This window comes from Natrix helvetica, assembly GCF_964273705.1.
Source record: "Natrix helvetica genome assembly, chromosome: 13".
In the NCBI taxonomy this organism is placed as follows: Eukaryota; Metazoa; Chordata; class Lepidosauria; order Squamata; family Natricidae; genus Natrix; species Natrix helvetica.
In genome coordinates this window covers 5,723,087-5,742,823 of record NC_138557.1, presented here as the reverse complement: position 1 = coordinate 5,742,823, position 19,737 = coordinate 5,723,087, and the positions used below count along the sequence as shown (strand labels likewise).

The 19,737-nt window shown below is 42.9% G+C and overlaps 1 protein-coding gene across 1 annotated transcript; it reads right to left on the bottom strand.

Moving 5' to 3' along the window:
- Positions 1-18,839, bottom strand: ZP2 (zona pellucida glycoprotein 2). The gene is made up of 18 exons (XM_081965706.1): positions 18,721-18,839; positions 18,568-18,626; positions 16,863-16,949; positions 16,077-16,171; positions 14,640-14,807; positions 13,479-13,523; positions 12,152-12,340; positions 10,621-10,717; positions 9,908-10,089; positions 8,754-8,886; positions 8,349-8,530; positions 7,626-7,717; positions 5,551-5,675; positions 4,529-4,718; positions 3,267-3,405; positions 1,837-1,933; positions 477-557; positions 1-155 (listed from the first exon to the last, which is right to left on the bottom strand). Exons 1-18 carry the CDS (start codon positions 18,756-18,758, stop codon positions 25-27), a joined length of 2,130 nt encoding a protein of 709 aa, XP_081821832.1. The 5' UTR covers positions 18,759-18,839; the 3' UTR covers positions 1-24.
- Positions 18,840-19,737: the final 898 nt, after the last annotated feature.

Below are 19,737 nucleotides of genomic sequence, written 5' to 3'. Positions count from 1 at the left end.
TTGGGAACTGAGGGATCTTTTTATTTAATTGATCAAGCCAGATCCTTTCCGCCGTCGGATTAACAAAACCAGGACCACCACAATGGTAGCCAAAAGGCCAAACAGGGTTATCGAAGAAACAGCGATCCACACCTTGATGCTCAAATTCTGCTGGCCTGCGGAAAGGATACCACAAGGTGAGAACATGAACGGCAAAGAGACCTGTGACTAACAGAGGAACAGAGCTGGAAGGGGCCTTTGAGGTCATCTAGCCCAACCCCCTTGCTCCAGGCAAGGAGATACCTTACCCCATTCCGGAACAACGGTTGTCCAGCCTCTTCTTTAAAAAAAAAGGCCGCCAGCGATGGAATTCCATGTCTCATTCACCCTTTCTCGACTTTCAAAGCAAAGGGCTGCTTCCACCCTCTGCTGTATTCGAATAACTGGGCTCCCAAGCCTAACAGACACTTTTGCTGCAATAATTAAGGACGACGTACCTTGCATCTTAAATTCCTCCTCCGGTACCAAAATGATACCATGCGGCAGAGTCACAACTGCGGTCTTTTCCGTTGCCTCTGCTGTAGGCAGAAAATTGTGTTTTGTTGCCATAAGACTACTCACCCCAAAAGCCAACATTTAGTACGATGGGATTTCATCTCCCAGAATTCTTAGGGATTCAGCACATCTATCTATCTATCTATCTATCTATCTATCTATCTATCTATCTATCTATCTATCATCTATCTATCATCTATCATCTAATCTATCTATCTATCTGTCTATCTATCTAACTAACTAATCTATCTATCTATCTATCTAACATCTATCTATCTATCTATCTATCTATCATCTATCTATCATCTATCATCTATCTATCATCTATCATCTAATCTATCTATCTATCTATCTGTCTATCTATCTATCTAACTAATCTATCATCTATCTATCTATCTATCTATCTATCTATCTATCTATCTATCTAATCTATCTAATCTATCTTATCTATCTAATCTAATCTATCTAATCTATTTTATCTATCCATCTATCCTATCTATCCATCTATCTATCATCTATCTATCTATCATCTATCTTATCTATCTTTCTATCTATCCAGCCATCCATCCCTCTATTATCTATCTATCTATTATCTATTATCTATCTGTTATCTATCTGTTATCTATCTGTTATCTATCTGTTATCTATCTTATCTATCTTATCTATCTTATCTATCTTATCTATCTTATCTATCTTTCTATCATCTATCTTTCCATCTATCCAGCCAGCCAGCCACCTACCCATCTATCTATCCCTTTTTATGACCCTGTAATCCCTTAATTTAGGGTAGAGCTAGGGCTACTGGATGGAACTGAGCATTTACTGGCCGGATGCCCTTCCTGACACCACATAAGAGTTTACAGCAGATGTTTTTTCTTTGAACACAAGAAAGAAATATTTGTTGCTACCTAGGATCGAACTCTCAACCTTCCTGAATGGGAGACGAGCGTCTTCACCTCTAGGCCACCACACTGCTCTCATCTATCTGTCCGTCTGTCTGATTTATCGGCCACAGGGTAAATCTGGGTGGCTTAGAATATTAATCCATCTAGAAAAGTCTTTCTCAACCTTGGCTATTTTAAGATGTGTGGACTTCAATGCTGGCTGGGGAATCATGGGAGTTGAAGTCCGCCTATCTTAAAAAGTTGTCAAGGTTGAGAAACATTTAAGAAATCAGGTTGGAGTTAAATGCGGAAAACAAATTTGAAGGACGCGCTAGCTAGCTTAGCCATAGATTTGATTCTTCTTATGTCCCCTTTTGGTCTTTATCTCAACGGAGGACTTTCAGGAGGAACCCCTTACCTCGTCGTTTCCTGGAAAAACGAGGACATCGGGAAGAACACAAGGGTGAATCTGGATTTTGTCTATCACAGATGATAACGCTGCAGTGAAAATAAACCTAAGAGAAGAGGAGAGTTGTCAGCCCACCAGCCCCTGTCAACTAAGATCAACTAAAAGGCAAATGACACAATAGAGCTATTCCACATTTACAATGAATTCATTCAGCTTCCTCCCAAGAACAAAGCTGAACAAATAATTCATTAACTGCTATACAGGTAGTCCTCAACTTAATGACCACAATTGAGCCCCAAATTCCTAAGCTTCTAAGTGAGGTAGCTGATAAGGGAGTCCTGCCCCATTTTACAACTGTTCTTAACAAACTTGTTAAGTGACTCGCTGCAGTTGTTCAGTTAGTAATGCGGTTGTTAAGCGAATCTGGCTTAGTAGCCCCATGAACTTTGCTTGTCAGAAGGTCACAAAAGGGGATACCGTGACCCCGGGACACTACGACCGTCATAAATATGAGTCAGTTGTGTCCAAATTTTGATCATGCGACTGTGGAGATGCTGCAACATGTTCTAACCGAGGCTTCCCGAGAGCAGGAAGTCAACTCCTTGTCCTGATAAAACACCCCTTTTATTAATTGACTGTCAATTCTGCTCATTCGCATCCAGCAAAGTCTTTCAAGGGAGGATTTACAGTCACAGACCTTCTCTGGCTTGGAGAGCTGCCAGGCTGATATCTGCAGAACTTGGCCAGGAGTCTCGGAGAGTCATGAACCAATTAAGCGAACTAATTGTCTCCTGCAAACTCCACTCCCCTTTCGCTCCTCTTTTATTTCCCCTGGGAGGGGCCATTCATCCTCCACCTGTGGCCTTACTCCCAAGTCTACCCCTGTTCCTTAGCTGTTTCCTGAACTTGCAACTCTGCACATGCGTACACTGGGAACAGGCTCCAGCTGTTCTTCTGCCTCACTGATGTCTGACTCTGAAGGCAGCTGATAACTGGCATACGGCCAAGCCCTCCTCTCTGCCTCCAACACAGAGCCCTCATCAGAGCCTTCCCCAGACTCCAGGACTGGCCCATCTTCCTCCCCAACCTCCTCACTGTCCGAATCTGATGCCAGCTCCTCTGGCCAAAAACAGCTATAAGTTACTTTTTTTAGTGCCCTTGTAACTTTGGCCATTAAATGAACGATCATAAGTTTGAGGACTACCCGTGTTCAATTTTCTGCAGTAAAAGCATAGCAAATTCCACCAGCAATTTTCAGCAATCATGCGAATAAACCTGTTAGTAATGAGGGAGAGAATTCTGGGGACCTACACCAAAAATAATGGGAGCAGGGGGAGTTTCTAAATGGGCTGGTCAAATTACAGAAGCAATTTTCCAATTACTGCTTCAGTTCCAGCAGGAAGAACTGAATCTGGCAAGGGTTTTCAGCGGCAACTCACAAGGTTGGACAGAGCTTTGCCACCGTCGGAGACAAAAGCAAATGCCTTCACTTCAAATCTTTGGCGGAAATTCGCGTAACTGACCGCCGGGCCGACTGGATGGAAGATGGTTTTGTAATTGTCAAGTTCGTATTCGCATCTATGAAAAGAAACAAATTAGCGTTAATAAAATGTTCAGGTTTTTTTCCCTCTTGTTGGAAAAGCTACAGGGATGGGTTAGAAGCGACCAGCAGAGCTGTACTATATATTTTCAATAATAATAATAATAATAATAATAATAATAATAATAATAATAATAATGTGATGATGATGATGATGATGATAATAATAATAATAATAATATCATCATCATCTTCCAGGAGTGGCTGTATTATTACAATCATTGTGGGAAAATGGGAGGGGGGATTGTATGGAGTTAGATGATATGCAGCCATAACAATATTCTTTCTAGAAAGCCAAGGTCATCTTTTGTCTCTGCACCTCTGCACCTGACCAGAACTGGATGGGTGGAAGCTGCCAACATGGCTGTGGATCATTGGACAACGTGCGGCGTAATTCACGGTTCTGCAATTCACACCACCTTTTTTGCACAAGGTTTCTGCCACACACTCAGTGTGAATGCATGCCCTGCTAGTGGACAGTTCTCCAGCTGCATTCATACTGGCGTTCCTTAATTGGGTCAGGTAGAAACGCCTGCCTTTAGGCAACATAAACCTGGTTGCATGTTCAACTCGGTCAGGGTTTTATCTTGGTTGGTTTGGTGAGAGGCTCAAGACTCTTTCCCCTGGACCTTTTCCAGCATGAAAAGTTGATCGAGTGGTTAAAGTACCAAAGTGGGAGGCCTTGAGTTCAATCCCGCCTTAGGCATGAAAACCAGTTGGATGACTTTGGGCCAATCACCAGGAGACGGTGAGTTCTAGTCCCACAATTAGACATAAAAAACAGTTGGGTGACTTTGGGCCAATCACCAGGAGACAGTGAGTTCTAGTCCCGTTTTAGGCATGAAAACCAGTTGGATGACTTTAGGCCAATCACCAGGAGACGGTGAGTTCTAGTCCCGCCTTAGGCATGAAAATGAGTTGGATGACTTTAGGCAAGTCCCTCTCTTTCAGTCCAACCCACCTCACAAGGTTGTTGTGGGGAAAACCGGAGGGGGAAAGCGTGTTGGATCGGTTTATAAATACAAGTGATTTGTAAAAACCATAAAGGCAGCATACAAGTGAAGCACACGAATAAAAAGATAGGAAACAAAGGCCCTTTACCCATCAACCACAATGTTCCAGCGTGGCAAAGAAGCAGGCTCTAAAGCTAGAGTAGCCCAGCAATTCTCCAGCATTAAGTGGATGTTTGGGTCATTTCGGTGAAGTACTTGAACCTCCAGGAAAATGGGCTGTCGCAGGTATTTCACAAGTGGATATTGGTCCTCATCGTAAGGAATCGAGTAGGACTCATCTGCAAAACAAGGAAGCGTATCTGCGGCTGCTCCTTCCTGCTCAGGTTTGCCAAATCTGGTGGCATTCTATCTAAGATGATCAAAGGACTGGAGGCTAAAACATATGAAGAACAGTTGCAGGAACTGGCATGGTTAAGTCTAGTGAAGAGAAGGACCAGGGGAGACAGGATAGCAGCATTCCAATATTTTAGGGGCTGCCACAGAGAGGAGGAGTGGGGGGAAGCTATTTTCCAAAGCCCCTGCGGGCCAGACAAGAAACAATAGATGGAAACTGAACAAGGAGAGATTCAACCTGGAAATAAGGAGACATTTTCTGACTGTGAGAACAATCAACCAATGGAACAGAAGTTGCGGGAGCTTCATCACCGGAAGCTTTCAAGAAGAGCCTGGACTGTCATCTGTCAGAAATGGTGTAGGGTCTCCTGCTTGGGCGGGGGTTGGACTAGATGACCTACAAGGTCCCTTCCAACTCTGTTAATCTGCATCACGTCAAAATTCGAACTGCCGAATTGCAGGCAGCCGGTAGTCAGCAGAATTAGCCTGCAGTACTGCACCCTAACCACTGCGCCACCATGGCAAGTAGTTTCCTAAACAAAGAATCCAGTTCTCTAAAATCAGTGTTTCTTAATCTTAGCAACCTTAAAGGATGTGGACTTCAACTCCCAGAATTCTCCCAGTCAGCCATGCTGGGAATTCTGGGAGTTGAAGTCCACTTATCTTGTAAGATTGCGAAGGATGAGAAACACTGCTCTAGATACTGGAAACAATAAAGTGTAAAACTGCATTGAAGAAATATCTCCCACCACAGCACCATGAATTAAAATTGCTCACCTGGATAAATGAGAAGAAGAAGAGAAAGCGGACCTTGGTTGATTGCAGACTCAGGGGGTGGAAGGGTGTTTATCCTGACATTCAAGGAAGTATCGGCACTCTCATATGAGCAAACCACGGTCAACCTGGAAGAAAAGTTGAGTAATTTCAGCCCTTTGAGGTAGTCTGGACAGGTAACCAAAAACCCGAGTACTAATGCTACTGTTAGGGTGAGGTTATCTTGAACACCTGAACGCACCTTTCCCCTCCCTTGCCTTTACTTACCAAAGAACTAGGGAGGGTCCCCTTTGAGATGGTTTCTCCACCCCCTCCCTCCCTCCCTCCATTCCTGCTTTCCTCTCGACATCACTTATCAAATATGGTTCTATATTTTCTTCCAGGGTGAACAAAATAAAGTCAAGTAAAAAGACGGACCACACCCTCTTCTATTCCTTCGTTTCAAGATGGTGTTATGTCTCCTTTCCCCCATAGGTGGCTTTTATTGTTCCTTTATGTAATCGGATCATTAATTTGTCAAATCTTGTCGGTAGTCGAACCAAAAGTTCGAAGTCCATATTCTAATTTTCCTCATTCCCCCCCCCTTTTTTTTTTTAGTTTTAGCTTTTTCCAATTCCAAATTTATTTACAAAATTCTTCTTGGTCTCAGTACTCTCACACCGATAGCTTTCCCCTCCATTCTTTCCGTCCTCCGTATTCCGTTTAGCCGCTAGCTTAGCTCCGGAAAACTTTTAAGCTCCAAAATTTGTTTTCTCTTACATTGGCTAATCTTCCTCCGAAACAAACACTCCGTCTGCTTCTCTGCTCCTGCACAAATCTTGTTCCAGATGCCTGGGCTCCAGAGCAGAAGAAGCACTTAGACTTATATACCGCTTCAGAGGTGATTTTTTTTTTCAAGAGGAAAGAGGACTTTGGGGTTTTTTTTAGAAGACGTTTTGCTTCTCATCCAAGAAGCTTCATCAGCTCTTCTTCAAAGTTGAAGAACCAGCTCAAGGTCGACTCAGCCTTCTATCCTTCCAAGGTGAGTAAAATGAGGACCCAGATTGTTGGGGGCAAGAGGCTGACTCTGCAAACCACTTAAAGAGGCCTGAAAAAGCACTACGAAGCGGTAAATAAGTACGGTAAATGCTATTGCTATTGCCAATTGATCTGCATTCAAAGATGTATTTTTTCCCTGCCAAGATTCAGCCAGAGTTTCATGTCTTCTAATATTGTTTTAGTCAAAAGGTCTCATCTTAATCCACCCGACCCGCTCAGATCTGCAGAATCTCATTTCATAGTCAATTGAGGGATGGGAAAAGAACAAAAACTTCCCCTGCTTCAAATTCTATTAGTCTTGCCCTTTCCTATTTGAAGAACTGTAGCCTATTTCTTACGTGACTGGGTTTACACATCACCCTCATTCGTAATGTGAATTTCGGCTTCGTGGGTTAAATAAAAAGCCAGCCGCCCGGCGTGCCAATCAATCACAGCCTAAAGATTAGCGTGCATTCAAATGCATGATTTACACAATAGCAGGAAAACTTCGGCTTTAAACGATCATCCTAACTGAAAATGCAGAAGGATGGATTGAAGAAATTGCCACGTACAAAGCAGGGTGTCATACTATCTTATCCAGTGATGATTGTTTTAAATCAGGAGTTGGGTTTTTCTGAAATGTCTTTTGTTATCTGGCTTTCCATCCTGAGGCAACCAAGAGCAGGGAGAAGATATTCATTCAATCCAGGATTATACAGTTACATAATTTAGGTCAACAGCATAAACTCTTATTAATATTGTCTGCGCAAATTTCAAAACAATGAGCTTTGCACGGAGTGATAAACCCGGAATTTAAATTTGATTCGTCGCTTCCAAAGTTACTGAATGGCAGCTGGGCCGATTGGCAAAATCAAATTTTCATTGCATTGATCATCCACGCCTAGGGCAAAAAGAAAGCATTAAAAATCCTAACCATAGCAGTCTCGAGCAACACTTTGCAACTCCAATTTTTCTGGAATTGCGCCCGAATGGAAAAAGCACAAATACCCACAGAAAATTAAGGGATCTTGATCTCCACCTAAAAGCCAAGCCAGATTCACCTGAAATCACTGTCTCTGGAGATCCAGCGTGGGGGCTGATCTGGCCAAAAGGAACTCACTTCGTTTTCATAAACCATCTTCTCGCCAACAACCTGCAAAAGGGTCCAAATAAGTCCTCGGATTACAACCATTTGTTTAGTGATCCTTCAAAATTACAATGGCATTGAAAAAGTGACCGATGACCGTTTTTCACACTTACAGCCATTGCAACACCCCTGTGGTCATCATTGTCGTTTAACGACCCTATAATCCTTTGTGGGCTGGAGTCTGGGCAACTGAATGGAGCTAGCAGGGTGTTTACTGGCCAGATGCCCTTCCTGTCACCAATGCGGAGTTATATTCGGCAGAGAGAGAAATATCTGCCTCTACCTAGGATCGAACTCACAGCTTCCCGATTGTGAGGTGAGAGCTCCACCTCTAGGCCACTGCGCCACTCTGCAACACCCTTGTGTTCAAGCGAGCAAAATTCAGACACTTGCCGACTCATTTTAATGACGGTTGCCAATATCCTGGGGTCTTGGGATCCCCTTTTGCCAAATCAACATGGGAAAGCCAGATTCACTTAAGAACCGTGTTACTAACTTAACAACTGTGGCAAGGAAGGCAAAATGCACTTAACAGCTGTCTTGCTTAGCAACAAACCTTTGGGGTTCAATTGCGGTCGTAATTCAAGGACAAGTTGCATCGGTGAACAAACTGGGTCCAACAGAAGAAGGAACTCACCTTCAGCGTGGTCCCGCAATCGTTCAGCGGCACACGGAAGTGGACTCGGTCTTTCGAAGCCGACCAGGAGATGGGTCCACAGGTTGGGTCTCTAAGCCGGAGGGTATCCAGGTTTAAGTCCGGTTTCGTACTGCTGCTTGCTATCTCAAAATCCATGTGTCCGTCTTGAGTGCAAATGGTGACTGTAAGGAAGTTGGGGAATCACGTCACACACCGTGGGAAGCCACAATGAATGCAACTGAAGAGAACCTCTGTCACTTAGGGTGGAATCGGGAAGTTTCTGGTCCTCTTTGAGGGAGAAGTTGGTCAGTTGGTTGCAAACATTTCATTACCCAACTAAGGAACATCAACAATGTCTGTCTGATTTTGAAGTTCTATTTTTAAAAGTGTTGTTAAAATCCTTACCTATTGGTGCATTTTGTTCACAAGGACATTCTGGATAGCTCACCATGGTGGATATTTCCCCACGATAGTCAAAAATCAACGTCAAGGGTGCGATATACATCTGAAAACCGGAACAATCATAATCTCTGTAGGCCTGGAAAAGTCAGAGAGAAAATTATTCCACTGCTTTTCATCAGGGTTTCAAACTTTTAAGGAATGATTAGAACTGATGGTTAATCATGTAATATTACATGTGCTCACAGCGGCGAGAATTGTACAATATTGGAAGAATGAGGATATTCCTACAGATGAGAATACAGTCAAAAAGGTATTAAACTGTGCAGAGATGGATAGATTGACACTAAACATAAAGGACAAGGAAGAAACAGAATACTTTTTAACATGGGATTTGTTTTATCAACCGCCAGAGAATAGAAGTAGAAATTAGAAGATAAAAAATTATTACTATATAGAAGTAAATAATGAAAGATTATTATTATTATATATAGTATCAGTAAATAATATACTGTTATTACTATAATTAGTATCAATAATATTGGACTGTATAAGCAAAATGACTCAGACAACGCAATGTCCATTAAGCACTGATGTAGATCTATCTATATAAAAATGTGTGTGTGTGTTCCAGCATAACTCTGGAACGCCTCGAGCAATTTCAACCAAACTTGGTACACAGGTGACTTACTCTCTGGAAACAAATACTGTGGGGGTGAGACACCCCTAACACCCCTCGGAGTGTGTGTTCTGTTAAGATACAACCTGTTGTGCCTTAAAATGGCTTCTACTGTACTGCCGTAAAATGGCTTCTACTGTACAGCGCAGTGGAGTTGCCATGGTAACAGCTTCACAGTACTCCACAAGGGGGCACTCTCTGTTAAGGGGGAAAATACAACATTAGAAATTATGTTTGGTCCGGACATTTTCCCGCTATCAATAAATAAACGGGCAATGCCGGGTTATCAACTAGTTAAAAATAAAAATAAAAAAGAACTGATGGTTAATCAACTGATGATCCTATTGTGGTACAATCTAGGATACTGTTACTGAAACCAGGAATCTTTTCAGAGTGGACTTCAACTCCCAGAATTCCCCAGCCACCAAACCACCCCCAACATTTCCCTCAAGAAATATGTCCGCAAACTCAAGGAACTTACCCGAATTTTCAGAAGACTTTTGGGAATATACAACTTCACACCTTTCCTGGTATCCACACCAATGTCATTGGCTTGAAGTTGGTGTACCGGAATGTTCTTCTCATTCAGGCTGACAGCTGTCAATTTTCCTGGGAAAGCTGGGAGAATCACCATCATGTGGGTTGAATTACAGATGGCTGGGCCTGAAAAGTTGGGGGAAAAGATTGAAGATTTACCAAACTAATTTTTCTTCTCCAATTTCTTCAAGGAAAAAACTTCAATCCTGACAAGAAGCTTGCATAATATACCTCCTCCCCAAAACATGGGCTGTCATATGGGACCAACCTCGTTATGTTAATCTGGTTAGTTCAATAACCCCATTGCTATGTTCAGGCCTAATGTTTAATCATAAACCATGATTTACAAACCATAATAAGTGCATTTACACGCAACATGTTAAGCCACAAATCATATCCAGGTTTTGTATATGTAGAATTCAATTCACCCACTTTCCCACCCTGTGAGAAAAAACAAAGTTGGATCAATGAAAGGAAGGGAAGGGAAAAAAATATGGGTCTTTTTTCATGAAATAAAAATGTGTAAGTTAAAGGAAAGGATAGAAGGAATCAACTTATGAGGAAGAAGATGGAAAAGTTACAGATGGAACACCCAGTTGGAAGCCAACATCTCCATGTCTGATTTAGAAGCAGAATGTTGGAAACAAAAGTTTTCACCTGGGGCGCAGATCATTCTTGATTCCAGAGTCAGGCGCTGCTCAGGTGGCCCATAAGTTAGCTTGATGGCTACTGTATATAACACGTGGTCATCTTGCTGAAAAACATACAGTGATGTTTCATGCTTTTAACATTCTAGAAACATTTTTTATGCCAATATCCAATCCCAAAGCAGGTCTTGACACTTCCCCCAAACCGTTAAAGTGGAAGGATGCCCATCATTACATCATCACCATTATCTCATAGCACATCCTTACCATTAGGCATGGATGTCAGGTGAGTTCAGGCCAATCACCAGGTGGCCATGAGCTCGTCCCACCTTAGCCATGAAAGCCAACTGGGCGACTTTGAGCGAACTTACCAGGAGATGGTAAGTTCTAGTCCGACCTTAAGCATGAAAGTCGGTTGGGTGACTTTGGGCCAATCACCAGGTGGCCATGAGCTCTAGTCCCACCTTAGCCATGAAAGCCAACTGGGAGACTTTGAGCAAACTTACTAGGAGATGGAAAGTTCTAGTCCGACCTTAAGCATGAAAGTCGGTTGGGTGACTTTGGGCCAATCACCAGGTGGCCATGAGCTCTAGTCCCACCTTAGCCATGAAAGCCAACTGGGAGACTTTGAGCAAACTTACCAGGAGATGGTAAGTTCTAGTCCCACCTTTAGTTAGTATGAAAGCCAGCTGGGTGACTTTGGGCCAATCACCAGGAGACTGAGAGTTCTAGTTCCACTTTAAGCATGAACCCTGGCTAGATGACCTTGGGCGAGTCCCTCTCCCTCATCCCAACCCACCTCACAGGATTGTTGTCTTGGAGAAAATAGCAAGAGGAAGGAACATTAGCTAATGTTTGCTACCTTGCGTTACCTATAAAATAATAAAGGCAGGATAAAAACACAACAAAATAAAAACCAATCCATGTAGAGGCCACCTATTCTAAAAATCTTAGTAAAATAAGAAAAAAATCATAACCATAAATCCCACAATCGTTAACAATAAAAAAATTTCTCCAAAACTCAGTCTTGGAGAAGTAATACCAAACATGGGGAATTTCTATAGGCAGCCCTTGACTTAGCAATAGAAATTTTGCGCTCAATTGTGTAAACAGGTAACACTGTTGTTAAGTGAGTTTGGCTGCATTTTACGATTGTTCTTCCTGCCATTGTTAAGTGAGTCACTGCAGTTGTTAAGTGAGTCACATGGGTGTGAAATGAATCTCACTTCCCCATTGACTTTAATTGTCAGAAGATCAAAAATGGGGATCACTTGATCCCAGGTACTGAACTCATCATAAATATGAGCCAGTTGCCAAGTATCTCAATGTTGATCAGGTGATCATGGTGTGTGTGTGTGTGTGTGTGTGTGTGTGTGTGTGTGTGTGTGTGTGTGATGCAACGGTCATAAGTGTGAAAAATGGTCATTGATCACGATTTTCAATGATGTCGCAACTTCACTAAACAGTCACTAAACAAACTGTCGTAAGTCGAGGACTACCTGTATCCTGGCACCTACAGCTCTACTTCCCATTTCTTGTACCTTGTAAACTGCAACTCCTCTAGCATTAAACGGGACTTGGATAATGATATCAGTGGCATCGGAAAAGAAAGCGTAGCCCTCTTGATTCGCCTGCCTGAAACTCAAATAATGGATCCGGCCATTATCCTCAATCGATACGACCCACTCCATTCCAGATGCTACATGGGATCCCATTCCAGGCCGGACACCCTAAAAAAAGGCCACAACATTAAGAAAAGATCTTGGATCAAGACAGGTTTGTAATAACCACATTTCAGAATCCGAAAGCTCTCCAGTTTCAGACACTACTTTTAAAAGCATTCCGTTCTGATGTTGCTTAAAAGGTAAAGGTTCCCCTCGCATATACTGTATGTGCTAGTTGTTCCCGACTCTAGGGGGTGGTGCTCCTCTCCATTTCAAAGCCTAAGAGCTAGCGCTGTCCGAAGACGACTCCGTGGTCATGTGGCCGGCATGATTAAACCCCAAAGTCGCATGGGATGCTATTACCTTCCCACCAAAGGTGGTTCCTATTTTTCTACTTGCATTTTTTATGTGCTTTCGAACTGCTAGGTTGGCAGAAGCTGGGACAAGTAACGGGAGCTCACTCTTACGTGGGGCTAGGGATTCGAACCGCCGAACTGCCAACCTTTCTGATAGGCAAGCTCAGCAAATGAAACTTCTGCAGCTTCACTGAAGCTTGAGAGACTCTGGAAACTTTTCAAGGACATCTTAACAGGTGCGAAGTTGAGGCAGATAGTTCCCATAACAAAAAGGACTTGTTTACATGGAAGCCTGGAGGTTTGGCTGGGAAAATCATTGTTTAATACTATGAACCTGTGCCTGGGAATCTCGGAGTTAGTTTTGCCTTGAGATTACTATGCAATGTATTCAATAAAACAGTTTTTCAGAAGCAAAATGGCGCTGGACTTTTATTTGGCTGCTCAAGCTGGATGTTGACATTCAGATATTTATTGGAGAAGACCTCGGAGATATTAAAAAATCTCTCTGCAGAAGGGCACCTCTTAAATCTCCAAACAGCAATCTTAAAAAAAAAACACCACAGACTTAATTTGTGTGCTTTCATTATCAGCCAACGCATACATTTCAGAGGCTTGGTGGTGGTGGGGGAATCAGCAAGTCTAATTAAAACCGTGGAGACAGATTCAGATTTCCTCCAACTAAATCGCACTTTGTGTCAATAGCTGTGATTAAACCACAAGCTCAACCGCAATCAAATAAATCACTGTTATAATGTGAGCCAAGTCACGTGGGCAGATTATAGATTTTTTCCCCCCCTAGTGTTATTTTATTGGTAAATGCGATTCAACGAGCAAGTTGGATTACATACCGTGAGTTCATCCCGAAAACTGGGAATCAGCCTTGGGAATGTAACCTATAAGGGGAAGATATTTGGATATGAGCATGAACAGCAAAACGGTGCAATGCTTTGAAAAGAATCGAGTTGAATGGCCATGAAATTAACTGTTGGAAGTCAAGGACTACTACAACAAGAGACATAAGCCATGCAAGAAACACAAAAGAGATTAGAAGAGGGAAGAGGAGGGATAGATGAGAACAGAGTAAGAGTAAAGAATAGAGAGTAGAGTAGAGGAATAAGAATAGGGATAGGATAGATTATAGAATAGAATATAGAAAATAGAATATAGGATAGAATATAGAATATAGGATGGAATATAGAATAGGATAGAATATAGGATATAGGATAGAATATAGAATAGAATAGAATAGAATAGAATATAGGATAGAATATATAAAAGAATTCTATATATTGTATAGAATTCTATATCCTATTATGAGAATATAGAAGAGAATAGAGAATAGAGAAGAGAATAGAAAGGATAGAATAGAATAAGATAGAATATAGGATAGGATAGATTATAGAATAGGAGAGAATATAGAATAGGATAGATTATAGAATAGGAGAGAATATAGGATAGAATATAGGGTAGAATATATAAAATAATTCTATATATTGTATAGAATTCTATATTATATTATGAGAATATAGAATAGAAGAGAGAAAAGAAGAGAGAACAGAATGGAGGGTAGAATATAGAATAGGAGAGAATATAGGAATATAGAATATAGGATAGAATATAGGATAGAATATATAAAAGAATTCTATATATTCTATAGAATTCTACATTCTATTCTGGGTAATATAGAATAGAAGAGAATATAGAAGAGAATATGGAAGAGAATAGAGAATAGAAGAATAGAACAGAAAATAGAATGGAATAAGAATAGGAGAGAATAAGAGAGAATAGAATAGAATAGAGAATATAAAGAATAGAATGCTTTATATGGCCAAGTGGGATTAGACACACAAGGAATTTGTCTCCGGCGCAGAAGCTCTCAGTTTGACACTAATATGAGAAGGATAAAAGGAAAAGCCATACTATGGGTATGGGTAAATATACATAAGACTGTGCTTGGTGCTTAGGTGTTCAGCAGAGCAATGGCAGCCAACCCTGCCCTCAACTCTTACCGCCATGTTGTTTTTGGTGCAGTTTGTAGTAGCACTGGCGAAGCCATTGTCGGAAAGCGCTTCATCGGCCTGGGTGGCATCACAGTCTACACTGTAAGTTTCATTCTGGGGTCGAACCCCCTCCGTATCGTTGAACTGCAACCTGAATCTCAGGCGTGGCTTGTTATCCTGGGAATAGAAACCACAAAAAAAAAAACATATTTTAACGAAGCCGTGAATTCCTGAGGAGCAACTTCGGGAACTGATCCATTCCTTATATATAGTCAAAATAACATTCCTTTCTCAGAGCGTCAAGGACATCTTGCCCTGCACCTGGAGTGGTGTGACTGGGAGGCATCTCCAGTTTTGGACGGTGCCTGATTTTTTCAAAAAAAAAAAAGAGCAGCACATATGTTAAAATTAAAGATGTTTATTGAAATGAAATTATAAATACCATCCACATAAAATGGAGCTTGCTCAGAGGCTGAAATACACCCAGTAAATGAGATGAAGAGTGTGCAAGAGGGGAGAGAGGTAAAGGTAAGAAGAGAGTGATAGGAGAGAGGGGGGAAGAGGAGGAGAGAAAGGAGGAGTGGAAAGAGGAGAGAGGAGAAAGAGGAGGAAGGGGAAGTTGAGAAGAGAAGGATGACAGAGGGAAGAAAGAAGGTAGGGAGGAGGAGGAGGAGAGAGGGAGAAGAAAGTGATGGATAGGGTACAAATATGGCATATGGAGAGCGGAAGAGCCAATAATCGTTCTTGTGGGGTTGACGGTAAGACAAATTGATGTAAATATTTAATAATGCAAAATAATATTGGTTATGTAACAGTATGCATGTGGTTTTGTCATGAAAATGAAAAAAAATTAAATAAAAAATGTGACACCGTTGCTTCAGCTTGTTCAAATTTTTTCTAAGCTCTGAAAATTAGCCCATATTTTTTCCTTTTTAAAAATGCAACATTTTTCTGCATTTTAATAGAATAACAGGCTAACAGAGTTGGGCAGGACCGTGGAGGTCTTCTAGTCCAACCCCTTGCTCAGGCAGGAGAGTCTATCATTTCAGACAAATGGCGTCCAATCTCTTCTTGAAAGCCTCCAGTGATGGAGGACTCACAACTTCAGGAAGCAAGTGGTTCTGCTGTTTAATTCTTCTCTCTGTCAGGAAATTTCTCCTTATTTCCACGTTGCTTCTCTCCTTGATTAGTTCAACCCCTTTATCCTTTAGACCAGAGGTCTCCAAACTTGGTAATATTAAGATTTGTGGACTTCAACGCCATTCAATTCCCCTTGCTGGCTGGGGAATTCTGGGAGTCGAAGTCCACAAGTCTTAAAAGTTGCCAAGTTTGGAGACCCCCTTGCTTTAGATCAGGTGATTTTCCAACTTGGCAGTTTTAAGATGTGGGGACTTCAGTTTCCACAATTCCCCAGTCCACATTATTCACAGCACCTCGATGGCATACCTCCATTTCGGTACAGTTCTGGTGCCCAACCATCAACACCTGCTTCCCGTAGTCAATTTGGTAACGGCAGTCTTCCATATCATCTCCGCTGCCATCTGTCAAAAAACCAGCCAGAGGGTTAGACCGGGGGGTCTTCAAACTTGACAGCTTTAAGACTTGTGGACTTCAACTCCCAGAATTCCTCCTCCAGTCATCTTAGCTCAGGAATTCTGGGAGTTGGAAGTCCACGAGTCTTAAAACTTGCCAAGTTTGAAGGCCATTGAGTTACACGCAACCCATTGCCCAAAAGCGTTATTTCAAACTGAAGAGTCCCAATAATTGAAGAAGGATCAATCCAGGGGTGAAATCCAGGAGATTCTGGAGAACCGGTAGTGGGGATTTTGAGTAGTTTGGAGAACCGGTAGCAGAAATTTTGAGTAGTTCGGAGAACCAGCCAATGCCACTTCTGGCTGGCCCCAGAGTGGGGTGGGAATGGGGATTTTGCAGTATCCTTCCCCTGGAGTGGGGAAGGGAATGGAGATATTGCAGTATCCTTCCCCTGGAGTGAGGAGGGAATGGAGATATTGCAGTATCCTTCCCCTGGAATGGGGAGGGAATGAGGATTTTGCAGTATCCTTCCCCTGGAGTGAGGAGGGAATGAGGATTTTGCAGTATCCTTCCCCTGGAGTGGGGAAGGGAATGGGGATTTTGCAGTATCCTTCCCCTGCCACGCCCACCAAGCCACACCACACCCACAGAACCGATAGTAAAAAAAATAAATGAATTTCACCACTGGATCAAACGTACCGAGAATGTCTATGTCCCAGGAGCTCAAGTTGGCAACTTCCTTTGGCAGCCGAATTTGCCACGGGTCATCATGGCAAGACACTGTACCTGTCATAAAAGATAAGCCCACCTTTTCTTGATCCCCCATGTCCAGAAAACGGATCAAGATAGGACCACAGCATTTGAGCCGTACCTATAGCAACATCATGGGCTGGATTGACAGGACATGAAGCTGTGGCTAATTTCTGCTCTATATTACCTATAGTACCAAGAGCCGTTGTTCTACTATTCGGTTGCTTTGTTGTTATTCTGTTACCAGAGCTGGAAGGGACCTTGGAGGTCTTCTAGTCCAACCTCCTGCTCAAGCAGGAAGCTCTATACTAGTGATGGTTCATCTTTTTGGTGCCGAGTGCCCAAAGCGCACGTCCAAAGCCGCAAAATGCAATGTTAGCGCCCTCCCTCACCCGTTTTTAGCTTGGTGCAGGAGAACTTCCAGGCCCAAAGTGGGGCATGGGGGGGGGGGGCCTCAGGCAGACCCCCTACATCCGGTTTTAGCTTCCAGGTTAGTGCAGGCAGCTTTCCAGGCCCAAAACTGGGGGGGGGGGCATGAACCCCTAAAATGCAATGCATGCGTTCCCCACGCATGCATCCCCCCACATGCGCCCCTCTTCCCCGCGCATGGACAGCAGAGACCCGTAGACCAGCTGGCCAGCAGGAGGCATTCCCACATGCATGGCGGAGCTGGGCTGGGGCGACAGACCGGCATGCATGCAGAGAGGGCTCTGCGTACCACCTCTGGCAGTTGTGCCATAGGTTTGCCATCTATACTATACCAGTTTGGCCTGGTGGTTCAGGTACTAGGCTAAATAGCAGGAGTCCATGAGTTCTAGTCTCACCTTAGGCATGAAAGCCAACTGGGTGAGTTTGGGCCAATAACCAGGAGATGGGTTAACCCAGACGCTCTAGTCTCATCTTAGATATGAAAGCCAACTGGGTGAGTTTGAGCGAATAACCAAGAGATGGGGAGTTCTAGTCTCACCTTGGGCATGAAAGCCAACTGGGTGACTTTGGGCCCCACCCACCTCACAGGATTGTTGTTGGTCATTTTAAAGGCCCAGAGTAATACAGCAGAGAAAACATAATAGGGCTGGATTGATACCACACTAAACCACACCTAATTGAATTACTTGATTTTAGCTTACTGCGTTAAACCACACCTATTGCCTTTAAATCACAGGCTAAGCACTCATCTCTGGTTTATCACCACAGCAGCTGGGAAGCAAACTCACAATAATATTAAACCAATATAGGGGAATTTAAGACAAACGTTGACAGTTTAACCCCATCCCTCTTGCATCCTGGTTAGGTTGCAATAGGAGATTATCACCAACAGCACTCACTCAATCCGTCAAACCAGGTTAACATCACCAAGTCCAAGTTTTCACCCCACATTAAGCCCAAGGAAGGAGACTAAACTATGGCTTAGGAACCTAGCTTCCCCCAAGGTGTTCAGAGCAATTGTAGTTTGTTCTGTTAGGGATTAGTCATGGTTTATAAACCAGAATTGATGGTTTGGCACTTTGCTTTGAATGCTTGCTTGGGGAAAAGAGTATGCTGTGGAGCCTGAATTTTAGGAGAAAACCTAGTTTGTTCCCAACATTGTTCAGAGGGAAAGCAAGATACTTCCCGGAATATCCCATTGCAAACCAAGAGAAATTCCCGTTACCTGGGAAATGAAGAGCTCCGGAGGTAAAAACACTGCTTAGAAAGTAGCCAAAGAAGAGCCTAAAGCAGGGGGAAAAAAGAAACTCAGCTTGGCTGCATTCATACGACCGGCTGCCCCTTCTCCCACGCCTAAGGAAATTAATCAAACTTTTACCACGCATTGCAAGACGCCCAACCCAGACGCATCCCCATCCTAGCCGCCCGGCGCAAAGCAGACCGTATTAACTTTTAGCCTGGCACCTTAAACGCGCGATTCGGTTTTTATAGCCTGCACGAGCTTTCAAAGCGCATGCGCAACGCCGGTCACCAACTCACTATGTTCCCACGTTCTATTCAGCTGGGCGGGGAAGGCTCTCTCGCCCGAGCGCTCGGCTACGTTCTTTCTTTCTTTCTTTCTTTCTTTCTTTCTTTCTTTCTTTCTTTCTTTCTTTCTTTCTTTCTTTCTTTCTTTCTTTCTTTCTTTCTTTCTTTCTTTCTTTCTTTCTTTCTTTCTTTCTTTCTTTCTTTCTTTCTTCTTTCTTTCTTTCTTTCTTCTTTCTCTCTCTCCCCCTCCCTCCCTTCCTCTCTTTCTTTCTTCCTCCCTCTCTCCCTCTTTCTCTGTCTTTCTCTTTCCCTCTCTCTCTCTTTCTCTCTTTCTTTCTCCCTCCCTCCCCTCCTCTCCCCTTCCTTCCTTCCTCTCTCTCTCTTTCTTTCTCTCTTTCTCCCTCCCCTCCTCTCCCCCTTCCTTCCTCTCTCTTTTTCTCTTTCTTTCTTTCTTTCTTTCTTTCTTTCTCCTCCCTTCCCTCTCTCTCACTCTCTTTCTTTCTTCTTTCTCTCTCTCCCCCTCCCTCCCTTCCTCTCTTTCTTTCTTTCTTTCTCCCTCTCTCCCTCTTTCTCTCTCTTTCTCTTTCCTCTCTTTCCCTCTCTCTCTTTCTCTCTTTCTTTCTCCCTCCCTCCCCTCCTCTCCCCTTCCTTCCTTCCTCTCTCTCTCTTTCTTTCTCTCTTTCTCCCTCCCCTCCTCTCCCCCTTCCTTCCTCTCTCTCTTTCTCTTTCTTTCTTTCTTTCTTTCTTTCTCTTTCTTTCTTCTTTCTTTCTTTCTTTCTTCTTTCTCTCTCCCTCTTTCTCTCTTTCTCTTTCTCTTTCCTCTCTTTCCCTCTCTCTCTTTCTCTCTTTCTTTCTCCCTCCCCCCTCC